This window comes from Hyla sarda, chromosome 8 (assembly GCF_029499605.1).
Source record: "Hyla sarda isolate aHylSar1 chromosome 8, aHylSar1.hap1, whole genome shotgun sequence".
Classification (NCBI taxonomy): domain Eukaryota; kingdom Metazoa; phylum Chordata; class Amphibia; order Anura; family Hylidae; genus Hyla; species Hyla sarda.
In genome coordinates, this window is record NC_079196.1 from 88,366,914 (window position 1) to 88,383,191 (window position 16,278).

Below are 16,278 nucleotides of genomic sequence, written 5' to 3' on the forward strand. Positions count from 1 at the left end.
TGCGTCAACACAAAATACTCTGAGATTAGGATCCGTCACTGGGTGAAGGGGGGTGCTGGATACCTACTGTTTTTTTTTATTAAATATTTTTATATTCATACATTAGTGTTATACAGTCACAATAAGTGTATTCATACCAACACAATGCACCTTTTGATCCCTCTTTTCTCCCCCCCCCCCCCCATTAAAAAAAAAAAAAAAAAAAAAACATAAAATAAAAATTCTCCAATCTACTACTTCAATACCATATTGATTACTTTGTATAATCTCTTTTTACCATTTCTAACCATTCCCTGTTACTAGGAGGATGTGAATCAATCAATTTTTTAACAATCATAAATCTAGCACAGAATAGCATTCTAGGTTATGGTTTCCTTTTTTCTCTGCTTAATTCTATCTTCGGTTCATCCCCTAGTATTCCTATTGAGGGAGAGGGGGCAAGTGTCGTCTCCAATTGTTTTCCTATTTCTTCATATATAGCGAACCAAAATTCCTGATTTTCACCACACATTCACAACATGTGTAGAAAACCGGTTCCGTCTCTATTGCATTCGGGGCAGTTACTATTTGTTTTCTTTCCTATTTTACACAAAAATATGAGGTATAATATAATCTGTGCACTATATTGCACTATATTAAATTGGACTACTTTATGGTTATTATTCCGTGGGATCTGGTTAATCTTTTTAAATATACCCTTATATACACTGATTCACCCAAATCCTCCCTCCATGCTCAAGTGCTACCATGTTTCAAATTTGGTTTCAGTGCATTAATCAGTGTTGAATACACACTAAACATTATTTTCCTATTTACTCTACTTTCTATTATTTTCTTAATACATTCCTGTGTATCATTAATCGCAAGTCCCTTCTCCACTGTATTCCTAACTGTGCCTTCCATCCTTATATATTCAAACCAAGTTCCCATCCCAATTTCCTCTTATCTTTTATTTTCCCCATTCTATAAATTTACTTTTCTTCCAAACATCTTTTACCACATTAAACCCTAACTCCAGAAATGTTTTCATCTCTACCTTCCTCAAAGCGTTTGTGAAATATGTGTTTTCCCAAAGTGGTGCTATATCTTACATACCTACTATTTCCAATTTCTTTTTAAATAAATCCCAGGATTTAAATGCTGGCTACCTACTTGACTAACTATCTGGCTACCTAACTTTATACCTGGATTCAACACTGATTAAGGCACTGAAACCAAATTTGAAACATGGCAGCACTTGAGCATGGAGGGAGGATTTGGGAATTTGGGAATAACAAAGGAGAATCAGTGGGAGGGTATATATAAAAAGATTAACCCGATCCTGTGGAACAATAACCATAAAATAGTCCAACTTAATATAGTGTATAGATTATATTATACCCCATCTTTTTTGAGTAAAATCTAAAATAAATAGTAACTGCCCTAAATGCGATAGAGAAGGAGCGGGTGGGTGGCTGGTAGTTTGGAGGCAATAGTGGTGGGTGGATGGGAGTCTGGAAGCAATAGGGGAGTATGAAGGCAATAGGGGAGTATGAAGGCAATAGTGATGGGTGGATGGGAATCTGGAGGTAATAGTGGTGGGTGGATTGGAGTCTGTAGGCAATAGGGGTGGGTGAGAGGCTGGAGGCAATAGGGGTGGGTGAATGGCATTTGAGAGGTTGGAGTCATTTTGTGTGAGAGTGGGGATGGAGGCATTTGGAAGGAGGCTGGAAGTATTGTGTGTGTGGGTGGCAGAGAGAGGTTGGAGGCATTTGGGGGGATGCTGGAGGCATTGTGTGTGTGTGGGAGAGAGGTTGGAGGCATTTGGGGGAGGCTGTAGGTATTGTGTGTGAGGCTGCTGGAGGCATTGTGTGTGTGGGGCTACTGGAAGCATAGTGTTTGTGTGGCTGCTGGAGGCATTGTGTGTGTGGCTGCTGGAGGCATTGTGTGTGAGGCTTCTGGGGGCATTGTGTGTGTGTGAGGCTGCTGGGGGCATTGTGTGAGGCAACTGGGGGAATTGTGTGAGGCGGCTGGGGGCATTTTGTGAGGCTGCTAGGAGCATTGTGTGTATGTGTGTGGTTGCTGGAGGCACTGTGTGCATGTGTTCGAGGCTGCTGGATGCAATGTGTGTGAGGCTGCTGGAGGCACTGTGTGTGAGACTGGAGGTATTTTGGGGAAAAAAGATAGGATGATGCTGGAAAAGTATGGATCCTAATATGTATATATATATATATATATATATTTTGTTTTGCAGGTTCTGCAGTAAAGAGTTGTGGCTGGAAGAATCCATCATGACGATCCGGGCCAGATGGAGAAGAAAAAGATAAGTGAATGACTCCGATAAGAGTAGACATCACCTGTGATTCCTGAAATTAGCAGCACAGTAATCTACGTAGCTAACAGATATATAGGTGATATTTAATGATTCTTTTTCGCCATATTATTCGGTAGGGGTGCCCCGCAAAAAAAAAAAATTTTTGCGATAGGTTCCCTGAGCCGAAAAAGGTTGGGAACCACTGCTATATACTATACTGGTCTGTTTTTAACGCTTGCACCATTCACAGTATGGGATCATTAACATTATATTTTGATTGTTTGGACATTGATGCTGTTTTATTAATTATATATTTTTTTTATCCTCTTGTGATAAAATGGGAAAAAGGGGCCATTTATATTTTTATTGGGGGGAAGGGGCTTTTTTACTAATTTTTTTTCGGGGGGGCTGGGGGCGGGCTTGGGGGATGCCGATATAGCATCTTGCTAGGTGCACAACGGGCGCTAGATACGCCTCTCCCACACTAAGAAGAATGTCATTTCTTACACACAGTTCCACTCTAAAATTCTCATTGAAATCTGTGGGATCTTCCTGACACTTCCACTATGCTTACCATCAAAGAAAGCCTTGTGGCAACACTGCACATGGATTGCACATGCCCTGAAATTCTTTCCTAAATCCATGTAGGGAATAAATTGGAACATTCAAACTACCGTATTTGTTATACATTGACTATGTGTTGATGTTATTCTCTCTGGAGAAATCATCTATGCCTTCAACTTGGCTTAAAAAAATTACCATTGCTCATAGCTGACTTTGCTTAATGTTTGCGAGACCTGGCATGCTTTTATATCCGACCAAAGCCGACTATTAGCAATGGTGGCTAATACAATGGGTATCTCCGTAATTGGACTTCAGATCCGGGTAAGTAATACCTTGTTGTAATCTGGTTCACCCCCTGTGTATTGTTTTTAGTACAGGTGAGCCAGCTGGTTTAGTGCCGGTTTGGGTCACACGGGAGCACATCCACAGTGTATTTGATGCTGCAGATGTGCTGCTATCAGTTAGAGCCATGTCAGTGCAAGCTACCTGCTGCTGCCGTAGCTCTTTGTATCCTCTCATATCTGTGGATTTCCCGCCCGCAGTCACAAGCGCTATGAGCTATGAGCATACACAGAGCTATGGCAGCAGCAGGGAGCTTGTTCTGCTTTGGCTCTGACTGCCGACAGTGAATCCGCAGCGTCAAATACGCTGCGGATGCACTCCCCTGTGACCCTACCCTAAAAGGTAATTTTTTATTCAGTCTAATATAAGCTTTTGCAGGACATATAGATACAAGGAGGAAAGCTATTCATGTAACAACCATTTCACACCTATTCAAGGTACTTTCGCAAAAGTGCAGTTTGACAAAGACAGTTTGAAAAGGACCTTGAATAGGTGTGAATGGGTCATCGTGTGAATATTTCCCCTCTTTGTATCTATCTAACCTGCAAAATCTTTCAATGGACTGAATAAAGAATTACTTTTTAACCTTCTAAATTACCGGTGAGTGCCCCTTCAATTTTTTTCTCCCTCATTTCATATATAATTGATGCATTTTTTCAGAAAGTTTTTTGCCCGGCAGTGCCGACTTTAGGCCTGATATTAGGAGCGGTGCAAGTTACAAAGCATTGTCCTGATGAAGAAAAGACCCTGTGCACTTGCACCTCTACTAACAGTATGAGGACTGTAGGTACAAGCTCTGATAAACATTGTATAGTTTTAGGAGTGCAAACAGCTGATTGGTGGGCCTGCAGGAATCAGAACTACATGATCTAATACTGATGGCCTATTTTTTTAAAGATGGATAACCCCTTTAGGATGTATTGACAAGTACAGTATTCTGCGGATATTTAATGAGCAGGATTTAAAGCTGCAGGCTTTATCAATGTAAAATAAAGAAATGAACAATTTCAAATCCTGCACAACAAGTATGCCCAGAATACTGTACATGTGAATAGACCATCAAACGGGTATTCCGGTGGAAAACAAATGTTTTCAAATAAACTATTGTCAGAAAATGATGCAGACTGTAAATTATGTCTATTTAAAGGGTACCTCTCATCAAATAAACTTTTGATATATTTTAGATTACTGAATGTTGAATAACTTTCCAATAGCATGTTAATGATAAATATGCTTCTTTCTATTGTATTTTTCCTGATCAGTCCTGTCAGCAAGCATTTCTGACTCATGCTGGAGTCCTAAACACTCAGAGCTGCCAGCCTGCTTTGTTCACAGCCAAACAGGCTGTGAACAAAGCAGGCTGGCAGCTCTGAGTGTTTCCTTTGTGAACAAAGCAGACTGGCAGCTCGTATTGTTTAGGACTCCAGCATGAGTCTGAAATGCTTGCTGCCAGGACTGGTAGGGAGACCCCTAGTGGTCATTTCTTCAAAGTGGAAAATTAAATAGAAAGAAGCATATTTTTTTAATAACATGCAATTGTAAAGTTATTCTGCATACATTAATCTATAATATATAAAAAGTTTTTTTGATGAGAGGTACCCTTTAAAAATCTTAATCCTTCCAGTACTTATCAGCTGCTGTATGCTCCACAGGAAGTTGTATAGTTTTTTCAGGTCTGAACACAGTACTCTCTGCTGACACCTCTGTCCATGTCAGGACATGTCCAGACCAAGAGCAAATCCCTATAACAAACCTCTCCTGTTCTGGACAGTTCCTGATATGGACAGAGGTGTCAGCAGAGAGTACTGTGGTCCGACTGGAAAGACTATACAACTTTCTCTGGAGCATACAGCAGCTGATAAGAACTGGCAGAATTAAGATTTTTAAATAGAAGTAATTTACAAATCTGTATAACTTTCTGGCGCCGGTTAATAAAAAATAAAAAAAAATTCCCACTGGAGTACCCCTTAAACCGTTTTTTGCTATATTATTTTGAATGGGTGGTTGATATAGTTGACTACATGAATCCTGTCTCCCATTAGACATCTCCATGTCACCTCAGTAAAGAAGAGAATCACAGACAATACAATGCTCTCTTCAAAGCTGTATGGTTCCTCCAATTAATAGTCTGGAAACATTACAATAAATTCTGAAGAGTACAATGATTACTAGATGTGATCTTTTCCCCAAAAAACAATGCATCTGACAGAGTTCCCAGCTTCAAGGATAGCATACCTGAGAGCGCTTCTATCCAACAGATTAAGGCACTTTAAGATCAGCTTGACATTGTACAAGCCGCTTTTCATGTTGAAGGTGAAATGCAAAGCAGAAGTAAAATAACCAAGATCCAATAGCCTGTGTAGTTCCTGTTGGGAGTTACAGGTTAAAATTAGACAAAAAACATCTGCTTTCTCTTCCAGCCATGATGTAACACTACAGTTTATCCAATATATATTTTTGAAGCTACCATATGGGCAAAGTGTGTGGCTAACTAGAACCATGGTGCTCAAGACTGTATGTTCAACAGCAGATGTACAGTATATTATTGCAATATGACTATTTTAATTAGAAGGGATGTTGGGTAAAGCTAATAGGCTGTTATCTCAAAACATATATTTAACATGTATGATCAAGAAGATTCCTGCAGGGTCAACATGTCAGAGGAAGCAGGGAGCAGAGAGGACCAGGAGTCGACAGAATGGCAATGGTGGGGGATAGGAGCAGGAAGGTATGCCTTGGGGTTTTTGTTTTGCTTCCTTTTGCTAAAGCACCCCGACTTTATTTTAACATTTTTTGCCACACTACAACACTGGTGTAATAATCTAGTTGTGTGGATATATGCTCTTAGTAAGTTACTTAGGCCATTTACAGGAGTATTCCTCCGGCCTATAATATATACAGGACTATATATCAAACGGAAGTATTCCAGATTAACAAATGCCTTATTATGCAATACAGTGGTCCCTCAACATACGATGGTGGGCGACATCGTTAGTTGAAATCATTGTATGTTGAGTGATCCGTGCAATGTAAAATATAGGACAGTGGTCTACAACTGGCGGACGACCAGATGTTGCAAAACTACAACACCCAGCATGCCCGGAGGTCTGCAGGTTGAAGACCACTGGAATTGGAGGTTATACTCACGTGTCCCTGCCGCTTCAAACCGTCACCGCTCATCACCGCTGCCATGGATGTCGCCCTCCATCGCTGTCGCCGTGTCCCCGGGGTGTCCCTGATGCTCCGGCAAGGCCTCTGTTTCCCCGGCATCCATGCTCTCTGTCACCACAATCACGTCGTTACGCACGCCGCTCCTATTGGATGACAGGTAGGTGTGCGCAGCGACGTGATGACGATGATGGAGAGTGCCGACAATGCAGGGGATCCCGAAGAGGACGCGCTGGAGCCCCGAGGACAGGTAAGTGATCGTCAGCGGACCACACGGGGCACCGTAAACGGCTATCCGGCGGCAGCTGAAGCAGTCTGCGCTGCTGGATAGCCGTTTATGCGATGGCCCCGACATACAAAAGCATTGTTGCCTTCAACATGCAATGACCTCTGAGAGGCCATCATATGTTGAAATGATCGTATGTCGGGGCCATCGTATGTCACTGTATACTAAAATTTGTGTTATATATCCATCAATATATTGTAGTAGTTTGCATCTAGTTGCTGATGATTGTTTTACTATTTTATATTTTCCTGTCACAAGGGCCCTGTGCCAGGATTTAATTAATATTTTTATTGTATGTGTCTATTTTAATAAAATTTACATGTAATTGAAGCACAGTCTCTAGACTCAAAATTGCTTAAAATCATTTTGGGGGAAAATTCCGAACAAATTTGATTTCCTCCTAATAAATAGGCTCATCTTTAGTTGTCGCGGCTTTTACAGACTAGTTGCAGTGAAAGCTGATATTTGTGGCAAGATTGTCATATGTGCTTATTGCATACCACTTTTTGGGTGTTTGCAAGTTCAGAGTTAAGCTAATAAACAAGGACTCCGTCTTTAAAGGAGTACTCTGGTGCAGACAACTCCTGCTCCATCCTGCCCAGGCTGCAAAAAAAAAATGAAAATAAACCATCATTCACGTTCCTGGGTTCCCGCGGAGCGCCACTACAGCTGATCGGTCCTCCGGTCCATCTTCTTCATACTTCTGTGTGAACGAAGCGTCACATGGCGCTCAACCTATTAAGGGCCGAGGTAGAACATCGCGGCAGCCAGCGATAGGCTGAGCGCCATGTGACGCTTTGTTCACACGGAAGTATGAAGAAGATGGACCGGAGGACCGATCAGTTGTAGTGGCGCTCCGCGGGAACCCAGGAAGGGGATTGATGGTTTATTTTCATTTTTTTTGCAGCACGGGCAGGATGGAGCAGGAGTAGTCTACACCAGAGTACTCCTTTAAGTAGTGTGGATCATGCTGCTCCATGGCATCTATCACATTTATTTTACATACCGTCCTTTTAAGGGTGCTTGGTGAGCATGGTGTATATAGCATGCAGTGTGAAAAAAGGTTCTTTGATGTAATGTAAATATGCCTAATCATATGTGTTATTTTGCATATGCCTGACACTAGGTGTCGCTGCATTACTACAAACAGCTTTTACAGCTTGGTAGTGGAGTGGAGCCCCCCAGTGCCTGAGCCTGGAAAGAATCTCAATAGGACATGCAGTTGGGGAAATGTAACAAAAGACCCATGTAGAGACATGGGATGCAGGGTCACTGGATGCAGATCACCATCACCGCTGTTATGGCCTTTGTGCTGCCGAATCAGTGATATACTTTAACGGGGGGGGGGGGGGGGGGGATTTATTAAAACCTGTGCAAAGGAAAAGTTGCCCAGTTGCCCATAGCACCCAATGAGATTGCTTCATTCATTTTGCAAAGACCTTGTCTCAGGTTTTTATCAAGCTCCCCCTAAAAGTTTCTACTGGGCCACGACTGTAAAAGTGGCATCGCATGGTACATAAGTCAGTTTGCTGCTGAGGGCTGCCACTGTAGAGACAGCAATGTGATGTGCAGAGTGTTTAGACTGCCTTAGAGGAGCTGTGGGAAGATGAACAGAGACTGGAATGGATAGAGGATAGCCTCTCCATGGAGAAATAAAGTCTTATGTTCAGTGCCTAAAATAGGGCGACAACTTTCAGCATGTTGAACTGTTCATGTGAATTAATAAGAAGCTGCATGCATCATGGTATGGAACAAGAGGAGTTAAACATATCAATATAGATATGGTTTAGTGGGAAAATTCCCTGAATATCTTGTCATTTATTCAAGTAAACCTTTGCTCATTCTGGGATAAGTAGTCAAGTGGGTGGTCCTGCTCAGTGACTGACAGCTCTTTATATGCACAATTATACAGAAATATCTGTCAGTCACTAGTAGGCCCACCCACTGGACCTGTTAGATGGGGTTACTTTGCAAACACCAGTAGAATTGGCTATGAGGGCCCACCCTAAATTAACATGCATTTTTAAGCTTCTCAATGTACCGTATTTTTCGCCGTATAAGACGCACTTTTTCTTCCCCAAAACTGGGGGGGAAAAGTTGGTGCGTCTTATACGGCGAATACACCCCTATCGCGGCGGTCCCTGCGGCCATCAACGGCCGGGACCCGCGGCTAATACAGGACATCACCGATCGCGGTGATGCCCTGTATTAACCCTTCAGACGCGGCGATCAAAGCTGACCGCCGCGTCTGAAGGGAAAGTGACACTAACCCGGCTGCTCAGTCAGGCTGTTCGGGACCGCCACTGTGAAATCTCGGCGTCCCGAACAGCTTACAGAACACCGGGAGGGACCTTACCTGCCTCCTCGGTGTTTGCTTCGTGTCGGGATCCCCTGCATGGCGGCGCGCTCCTTCGACGTCATCACGTCGTTGCGCACACCGTCCCGTCATCCAATAGGAGCGGCGTGCGTAGTGACGTGATGACGGCGACGGAGAGCGTGGATCCCGGGGAAGAAGACGCCTGGAGCGACGGGGACACCCCGGGGACGCAGAGACAGCGATGAAGCGACATCCAGGGTAGCGGTGACGGGTCCGGAACGGCGAGGACACGTGAGTATTACCTCCTATCCAGTGGTCTTCAACTTGCGGACCTCCAGATGTTGCAAAACTACAACTCCCAGCATTCCCAGCCGTTGGCTGTCCGGGACATTGGGTGCGTCTTATATGCCGGTGCGTCCTATAGGGCGAAAAATATGGTATTTCGTTTTGTACATCGTTTTTTCATCACAGCATTCCAAGAGTCTGAATTGTTTTACTTCCCCATTGGTGTGGCCAAATTGCACGACTACCAAAAACTTCTCCCAACAATATTCAGAGATTTGTGGGGTCTGACCAGGTGATATTCATTTAAGGGGATATGCGTGACACGTAGCATTCATCTTTTGCAAACTCTTTTTCTTTCCGTTTACAGCTCTAACATCTAACGCTTGTCTTGTATATATTCTATACAGTAATGAAGATTACCTTGGAGGTGATAATTCCTTTACACAGTGATCCAGATGGGAGACAACTCTCCAGTGAATTACTTGGAAACTAAAGTTACGAACAAAAATAGTTGTATCAATTGCCCAAATTAAACACGTTTCTCTGATAAAGTGTCATTTTTGTTATATAAGTAATACATTTCCTACTTAGTAATAACACAAACAGAAAACTGAAACCAAATTAAAAAGGGATTTAGGAAAGCAATAAGCAATTTCACAGATCCCAGAAGAAATGATTTATTTACCAGCTCCTCCTAAGAGTACATGTTACAGACTACAAATGCTGCATGTTGCCATATTAATCTTATAAATGAGACATAAGGAATTGTTACGAGAATCTTCAGAATGTTATGAGGATCTTCAGAAATGCTGCATATGCATATATCATACAATTCTAGAATGTATTCCTTATTTATTCTTATGCTATTAAATCTAACTTATGATACTTTGCCTTGAAATATGTGAACCAATTGTAGGCAATTGTAACATATACAGGCTAATAACATATACGCTACTGGTGCATACTAACTTTTTCTCACTTCATTCACTCCTGTTTGTTGATTGTCTAGAAATATCTTTCCCGATAATAGTAACCCTTTACATTGGTTCTCACATTTAAGTTAGAACATGCCATCAATAAGTTACAGGAATTCATACTTTTGCAAAAAAAAATAAAAAACAGAAAAAATAAATAATTAAAGTGCTGTTCTAGCCAGGGATGCAGCTAAGGGCTCATAGGTCTGTCAGCAAAAGTTTATCCACCATGCTCCAAATGATCTGTACCACTGTCCTGTTATACAAGGGGAAGAGATTGACCGCTCACCCAGTATTCCCGCAGCTGTGCGCGGATCCACCAGCCCCGCCTCCGGCTCCACTCACGGAATATAGAGATACTTCCAGCACCAGGATGCGGTATAAAAACGGGTATATTTATTGATTCAAAGACAGGCTACAATACACTGATAACTCTGAGAGTTATCCGTGTATTGTAGCCTGTCTTTGAATCAATAAATATACCCGTTTTTATACCGCATCCTGGTGCTGGAAGTATCTCTACTGTCCTGTTATGATCTGTGCCACCATCTTCCTAATTATCTGTGCCATTTTGCCCATGATAATCTGTAGTTGTCCACCATTTGATAGCTAGATTGGGGAACATTGACCATAAATGAAGTGACCACAAATGAACACAGCGGGTGCTGAGACCCTGGAAAGCTGGAAAGGGAACTAACAGATACTGATACAATTGAACACTTGAGTGTCCATTTATTATATAAAATCTAGAGTGGGTGTGCATATATATATATATATATATATATATATATATATATGTGTGTGTGTGTGTGTGTGTATATATATATATATATATATATATATATATATATGTATATATGGGATTGCATCACTTCTTCCACATGATACTACAACCCCCATACTACAATTCTGTATACATACACAACCCTATTTCTGGTGTCACAAACTTGACATTTGTGCAACCTGAACATAAAAACCAACTACCCTTCTGCCACTAACCAAACTAGTAGCTAACGGAAATGCCCAATGGGCTCCAAAGCCTAGTTTGCGTATCATTATAAACTGTGATATCTTGGACATGAAGGGATCAATTAACTAATGAGATGTGTGTATAGATTCAGGGTCCAAAGCCTATACAGCCATACCCTTACTTTATACCCTAAAAACCTGCTGACAGGAGTGGGTTCAAAGTAGGTTTATAAATACCCTTTTAAAACAATTGTGATGATGTCTCTCGCCAGGAGACCATACTTTGTATAGATACATTTGGCTACTTTGGCTACACATATAGGTAACTGTGGTGGGATCTGCACATCTGTCCTCTGTTACCTGTCATATGGGAAAATAATGATAGTCAGAGTGTATTTGTCAGGAAGATGAGGCAATGACTACATGCTCTATACCTACACCATAGATTACTATGTTTGGCCAATCTAGATATGAAACTTAGGGGAGCTCTGGGAGAAAGTTTTTAGAAACACACATGCTTAGCCAACAGTTATCATATGTAGATTTCCATTGTAAGCCTTTCAAATTATTTAAATGGGCACTCTCATTAAAACAACTTTTTGCTATTGCACTCCTTATGGTAAATAAAAAAATATTTCTAATATACTTTGTTAAAAAAAAAAAGAAGTTTTCTATGTTTTATTTGTGTTTAAAAAAGCTGCCACTAGGTTTTTCCCTACTTGTCCAGAGCACATTACCCCCGCCCCCCCCCCCCCCCCTCACATCTTTTGCACAGATTTTGGACTCCTGCTGGCCTGGCAGAAGTCCAAAGACAGGAAATACAGTCTGGAGTGCTGAGGGTGTGTGTTAAGCCTTATCCAATCATAGCTCCTCTCACACTTAACTGCCGTGTGCCGTGTGCTGTTGGTTGCAGAATAAGGGAGGAAGTTCTCCCCTGTAAGGCTTCAGATGATGTAACACCTGCTGGGGAACGCCCCTTCTCAGTCTGTGAACCTGAAACTCAGGCTAAGCAGACAATACAGAGCAATATCAAAGTAGAAAACTAAAAAAAAATAATAAAAAGAAAGGCAGGGGTGGTTAATCATGATGGGGGCAGTGAACTGGGAGGATTATAAAATGTATCAAGTTAATGAGAGGTACTCTTTAATAAATATGCATATGACATTTCACTTGTTTTCCCCTTTGCAGGCTTTATCTCTAATTTCAGCTGTCTATGAACTAGTGGTAGAGACTGATTGCTGTACACAGCACACTCAGAAGTGGGGATCCTGCTTCCCTATATCTCCTCATCTCCACACCATCAGAAATAGCAGCATGGAGGGCAGTATAAAACAGCGCTAAGCAGTGCAACCTGTGCATCAAGCATTTGGGTCAGATATAAAACCCACTAAAAGCCCCTTAGCCTCTGTGAGTGTATGTCTTTGCCTTTGACTATCTCCATTCACTCCCCTTACTCGTCTTTATCCCCGCCATAGACTTGTATGGACAGTATGAAACCTGGTGCTTCAGTGAGCTGATCCATCTCAAGATGGATTTGTTTTAAAAGAATCATGGGTTTAAAAAAGATGATGGATGGAAGGAAGGAGCCTGGTAAGAGAAAGCTTTTTTTTCTAGAAATATGAATTTCAAAGTTTCTCATATTTGCTTAAAGGGTAGCTCCCACCATCCTCTTTTTTTTTTTTTTCTGTCCCTGCCTATTGCCCATCTATCCCTAACCCCCTCCCTGCCTTTATTTTTTTTTTTTATTATCTTAAAAATGCCATTTTGTCTGCCTGGTAGTGTGCTCACTACCAGGCAGACTTCCCCAGCAGGCACCACGTCACTGATGCCTGCTGGGGGCCGAGTTCCGCCCATAGTTCTCCTGACAGGGTGCCTCCAGCTGTTTCACCACTACAACTCCCAGCATGCCCTGACATCTATTTGCTGTCAGGGCATGCTGGGAGTTGTAGTGGGGAAACAACTGGAGGCACCCTGTGTTGGAAGACACCCAGCCCCCGACCAATATCGCCCCCCTCCCCCTCACCTGTGCCGGACCATGAGCGGGGGTCCGTAGCAAGCAACAAGTGTATGCCCGGCTTCCTGTCATGCCCGTACACTCTGGAAACTGTCTCTATGTTTCTGGAGGATTGAAAGTCCTCCAGAACCATAGAGAGAGTTACCAGAGTGTAGGAGCATGACAGGAAGCCAGGCATACACTTGTTGCTCAGTGTAGGATGGGCCCTCCTGTAAATGGCGCCCCCCTCTCTTTATAACGCGCTCCCGGTAATGACAGGACACAGCAGTGAGGAGGCGGCGTATCCCCATAGGAGCCACGGCTGTAAGGAGAGGTAAGAGCCATGTTCCTCCCTGCTGCAGGGAGAATATGCAGCAGGGAGGCGCCAGTGTGAGAGTCCAGGGAGCCAATGTGCAGCCCTGGATTTCACTGTGCTCGCTCTCGCCTGTTTGATTGACAGGCAGGAGCGAGCACCGCAGTGACTGGAATTTCGACTCATTTGCCAGGCTCAAATGAGACGAAATTCTGTAGTGACGTCACTGCCGAATGCATTCGGCCACTAGGAGGGCGACCCCTAGTGGCCGAATTTAAAAGTGATTGAAAACTGGTTTAAAATCACTTTTTTTAATTAAACTATATTAGAGATATGTTGTAGTACTTAAGTACTACAACATATCAATTTTTTTATTTGATGACAGTGCCCATTTAACTTGAAAATGTTCTAAAAACTTTAACAAGCTTCTCTTGGTGGACATCTACTATTTTACTGTATCTGTGACATACTATTTGACAGCTCTGCATTTCAGCATAAACAGAAGCCAGGGCAGATGTAAAAAATAAGGCAAACATAATGTACAAAGTCTGTATACTCACTCCAAGTGCAGCTGCCAGACTCCTAAAGGAAAAGATTTAAAAAAAAAAGTTATCTGTGTGTTCACTAGAATCTGTGGAGCAAATAACTTAAGATAACAGTATATAACAGTATATAAGTGGCGAGTATCCAATGTATACTTCAATCAGTACAAGAACATTGCTGCCTATGAGGCAGACAGCGATACCTATTATGAATGTAAATCTTAATACAAGTGACATTTACTTTGTTGTGGCGTTAACAATGATTATTAGGTTGACATGTTTGATGAAGAGCAAAGGCAAATAATAGTTAGTTTACCACTTTTTTTTTTCATTTACACCATCTAATTATTGTTACAAGTGATTAGAAACAAGCAAACAGTAATGATAGCCGGTTAGTGTGAATGGGCATTCATGTGTAGTACACACCACTTTTCATAGCACGAACATGTTTGCTATTTAGTACCTCTGAATTCTTATATGAATGAGACATTAGCTAACCTCTTCAGGACACAGGGCGTATGGATACACCCTGCATTCCGAGTCCTTAAGGACCGAGGGCGTATCCATACGACCGTGGAAAATCCGGTCCCCATCGCTAGCCGGTTGGGGACCGGAGCCGGATGCCTGCTGAAATGATTCAGCAGGCACCCCGGCACATCACCCAGGGGGGGTCCTGAGACACCCCCATTTCGTCGATCGGAGAAAATTGCATGTCAATTCAGACATGCGATTTTCTCCAATTCCAGGCTGATCGGGTCTCTGGTGACCCGATCACCCAGAAAATAGGGCTGATCGGAGTTGTCAGCAACAGCCCCGATCAGCCTAAGGGATAGGAGTGAAGTTGCAGAGCTGCGATCTCCTCCTATCCCCTGCCATTAGTCAGAACGGAGTTCTGACCAATGACAGCGCAGGACAGGGGGTTGCCATGGCAACCCCCCATTCTGCCCGCCCCTGGATGTCGAGGGGATCTGGGAAGAAGATGGAGGCCGTACCTGCAGGAAAAGATGCCTGGGGACCTGGGATCTTCTCTGGAGCCTGCTGGATCCTTGCTCAGGTAGGGAATCGATGGTGGGGGGATTGAAAGTGAAAGTAAAACAATCTTTACTGTGGCAACCACTAGGAAGGCCAAACTGCAACTCCCAGCATGCCCAGAAAGCCAAAGGCTGTCTGGGCATGCTGGGAGTTGTAGTTTTGCAACATCTGGAGGGTCACAGTTTGGAGACCACTGTTACAGTGGTGCCCAAACGGTAGCCCTCCAGATGTTGCCAAACTACAACTCTCAGCATGCCTCAACTGTCCAGGCATGCTGGGAGTTGTAGTTCTGTAACATCTGTCCCTTCAGATTTAGCAATTTTCATGAAATTTTTGAAAATTGCTGCTCTACTTTGAAGCCCTCTAATTTTTTCAAAAACCAAAAATATGTCCATTTTATGATGCCAACATAAAGTGGACATATTGTATTTGTGAAGAAAAATAAAATTTATTGTAAATATACATTTTCCTTACAAGTAGAGAGCTTCAAAGTTAGAAAAATGCTAAATTTTCAAAATTTTCATGAAATTTGGGGATATTTCACCAAAAAAGGATGCATTTAACGCTGAAAATTTACCACCAAAATAAAGTAGAATATGTCACGAAAAAACAATCTCAGAATCAGAATATTCGGTAAAAGCGTTTTTGTGTTATTAATTCGGAAAGTGAAGGTGGTCAGAATTGCGAAAAAGGACTCAGTCCTTAAGGTGAAAAAGGGCTGCGTCCTTAAGGGGTTAAAGCTCCTGTGCCCCAATGGACAATTGCTAACAGGATCCTCAATTTGGTGTCTTCACATGTGGCAGATGGGTCTTTAGACCCCCTTAGGAGCCATGCCTCAAAAGAGACTGCTACCTCTGCCCCCTATACCTCTATACTGTAATGTCTGTTTATGTGTTTTTCTGTTTGGTGTCTATTTAGACACTAATTGTGTGCCTATATCAGTTTTCTTTACTATTCTCCCTGGCTAAGGAATAGTTAATTCTCTGAGCTAATTGCATTTAAATCCGAGCTCTCCTGCACCCTGTGCTGGCTATTTGGGCATTTGTGCATTAGTGCTACTTTAACTATGACTGTTTTAGACTCTCTGTTAATATCTGAGTTTTACCATGGTTTAATATTCCTGTTTGATATAGATTTTAGTTTGCTTGGTTTTTAGGATTATGTCGTTCGGCTTTAGCCTTGTTTCTTAGTCTGTGTTCA

General features: G+C 42.4%; 1 protein-coding gene across 4 annotated transcripts in view; it reads right to left on the minus strand.

Annotated features, from left to right (window-relative positions):
• Window positions 1-16,278, minus strand: part of LOC130284175 (uncharacterized) — a 251,230-nt gene that overhangs the window by 177,106 nt on the left and 57,846 nt on the right. For all 4 annotated transcript variants that reach the window (XM_056534269.1, XM_056534272.1, XM_056534270.1 and 1 more), the window contains 3 exons: window positions 14,065-14,086; window positions 9,676-9,744; window positions 5,435-5,565 (listed from right to left, as the gene is read on the minus strand). In XM_056534269.1, the coding sequence (XP_056390244.1) occupies window positions 5,435-5,565; window positions 9,676-9,744; window positions 14,065-14,086 (222 nt within the window). The remainder of the gene's footprint in view (window positions 1-5,434; window positions 5,566-9,675; window positions 9,745-14,064; window positions 14,087-16,278) is intronic.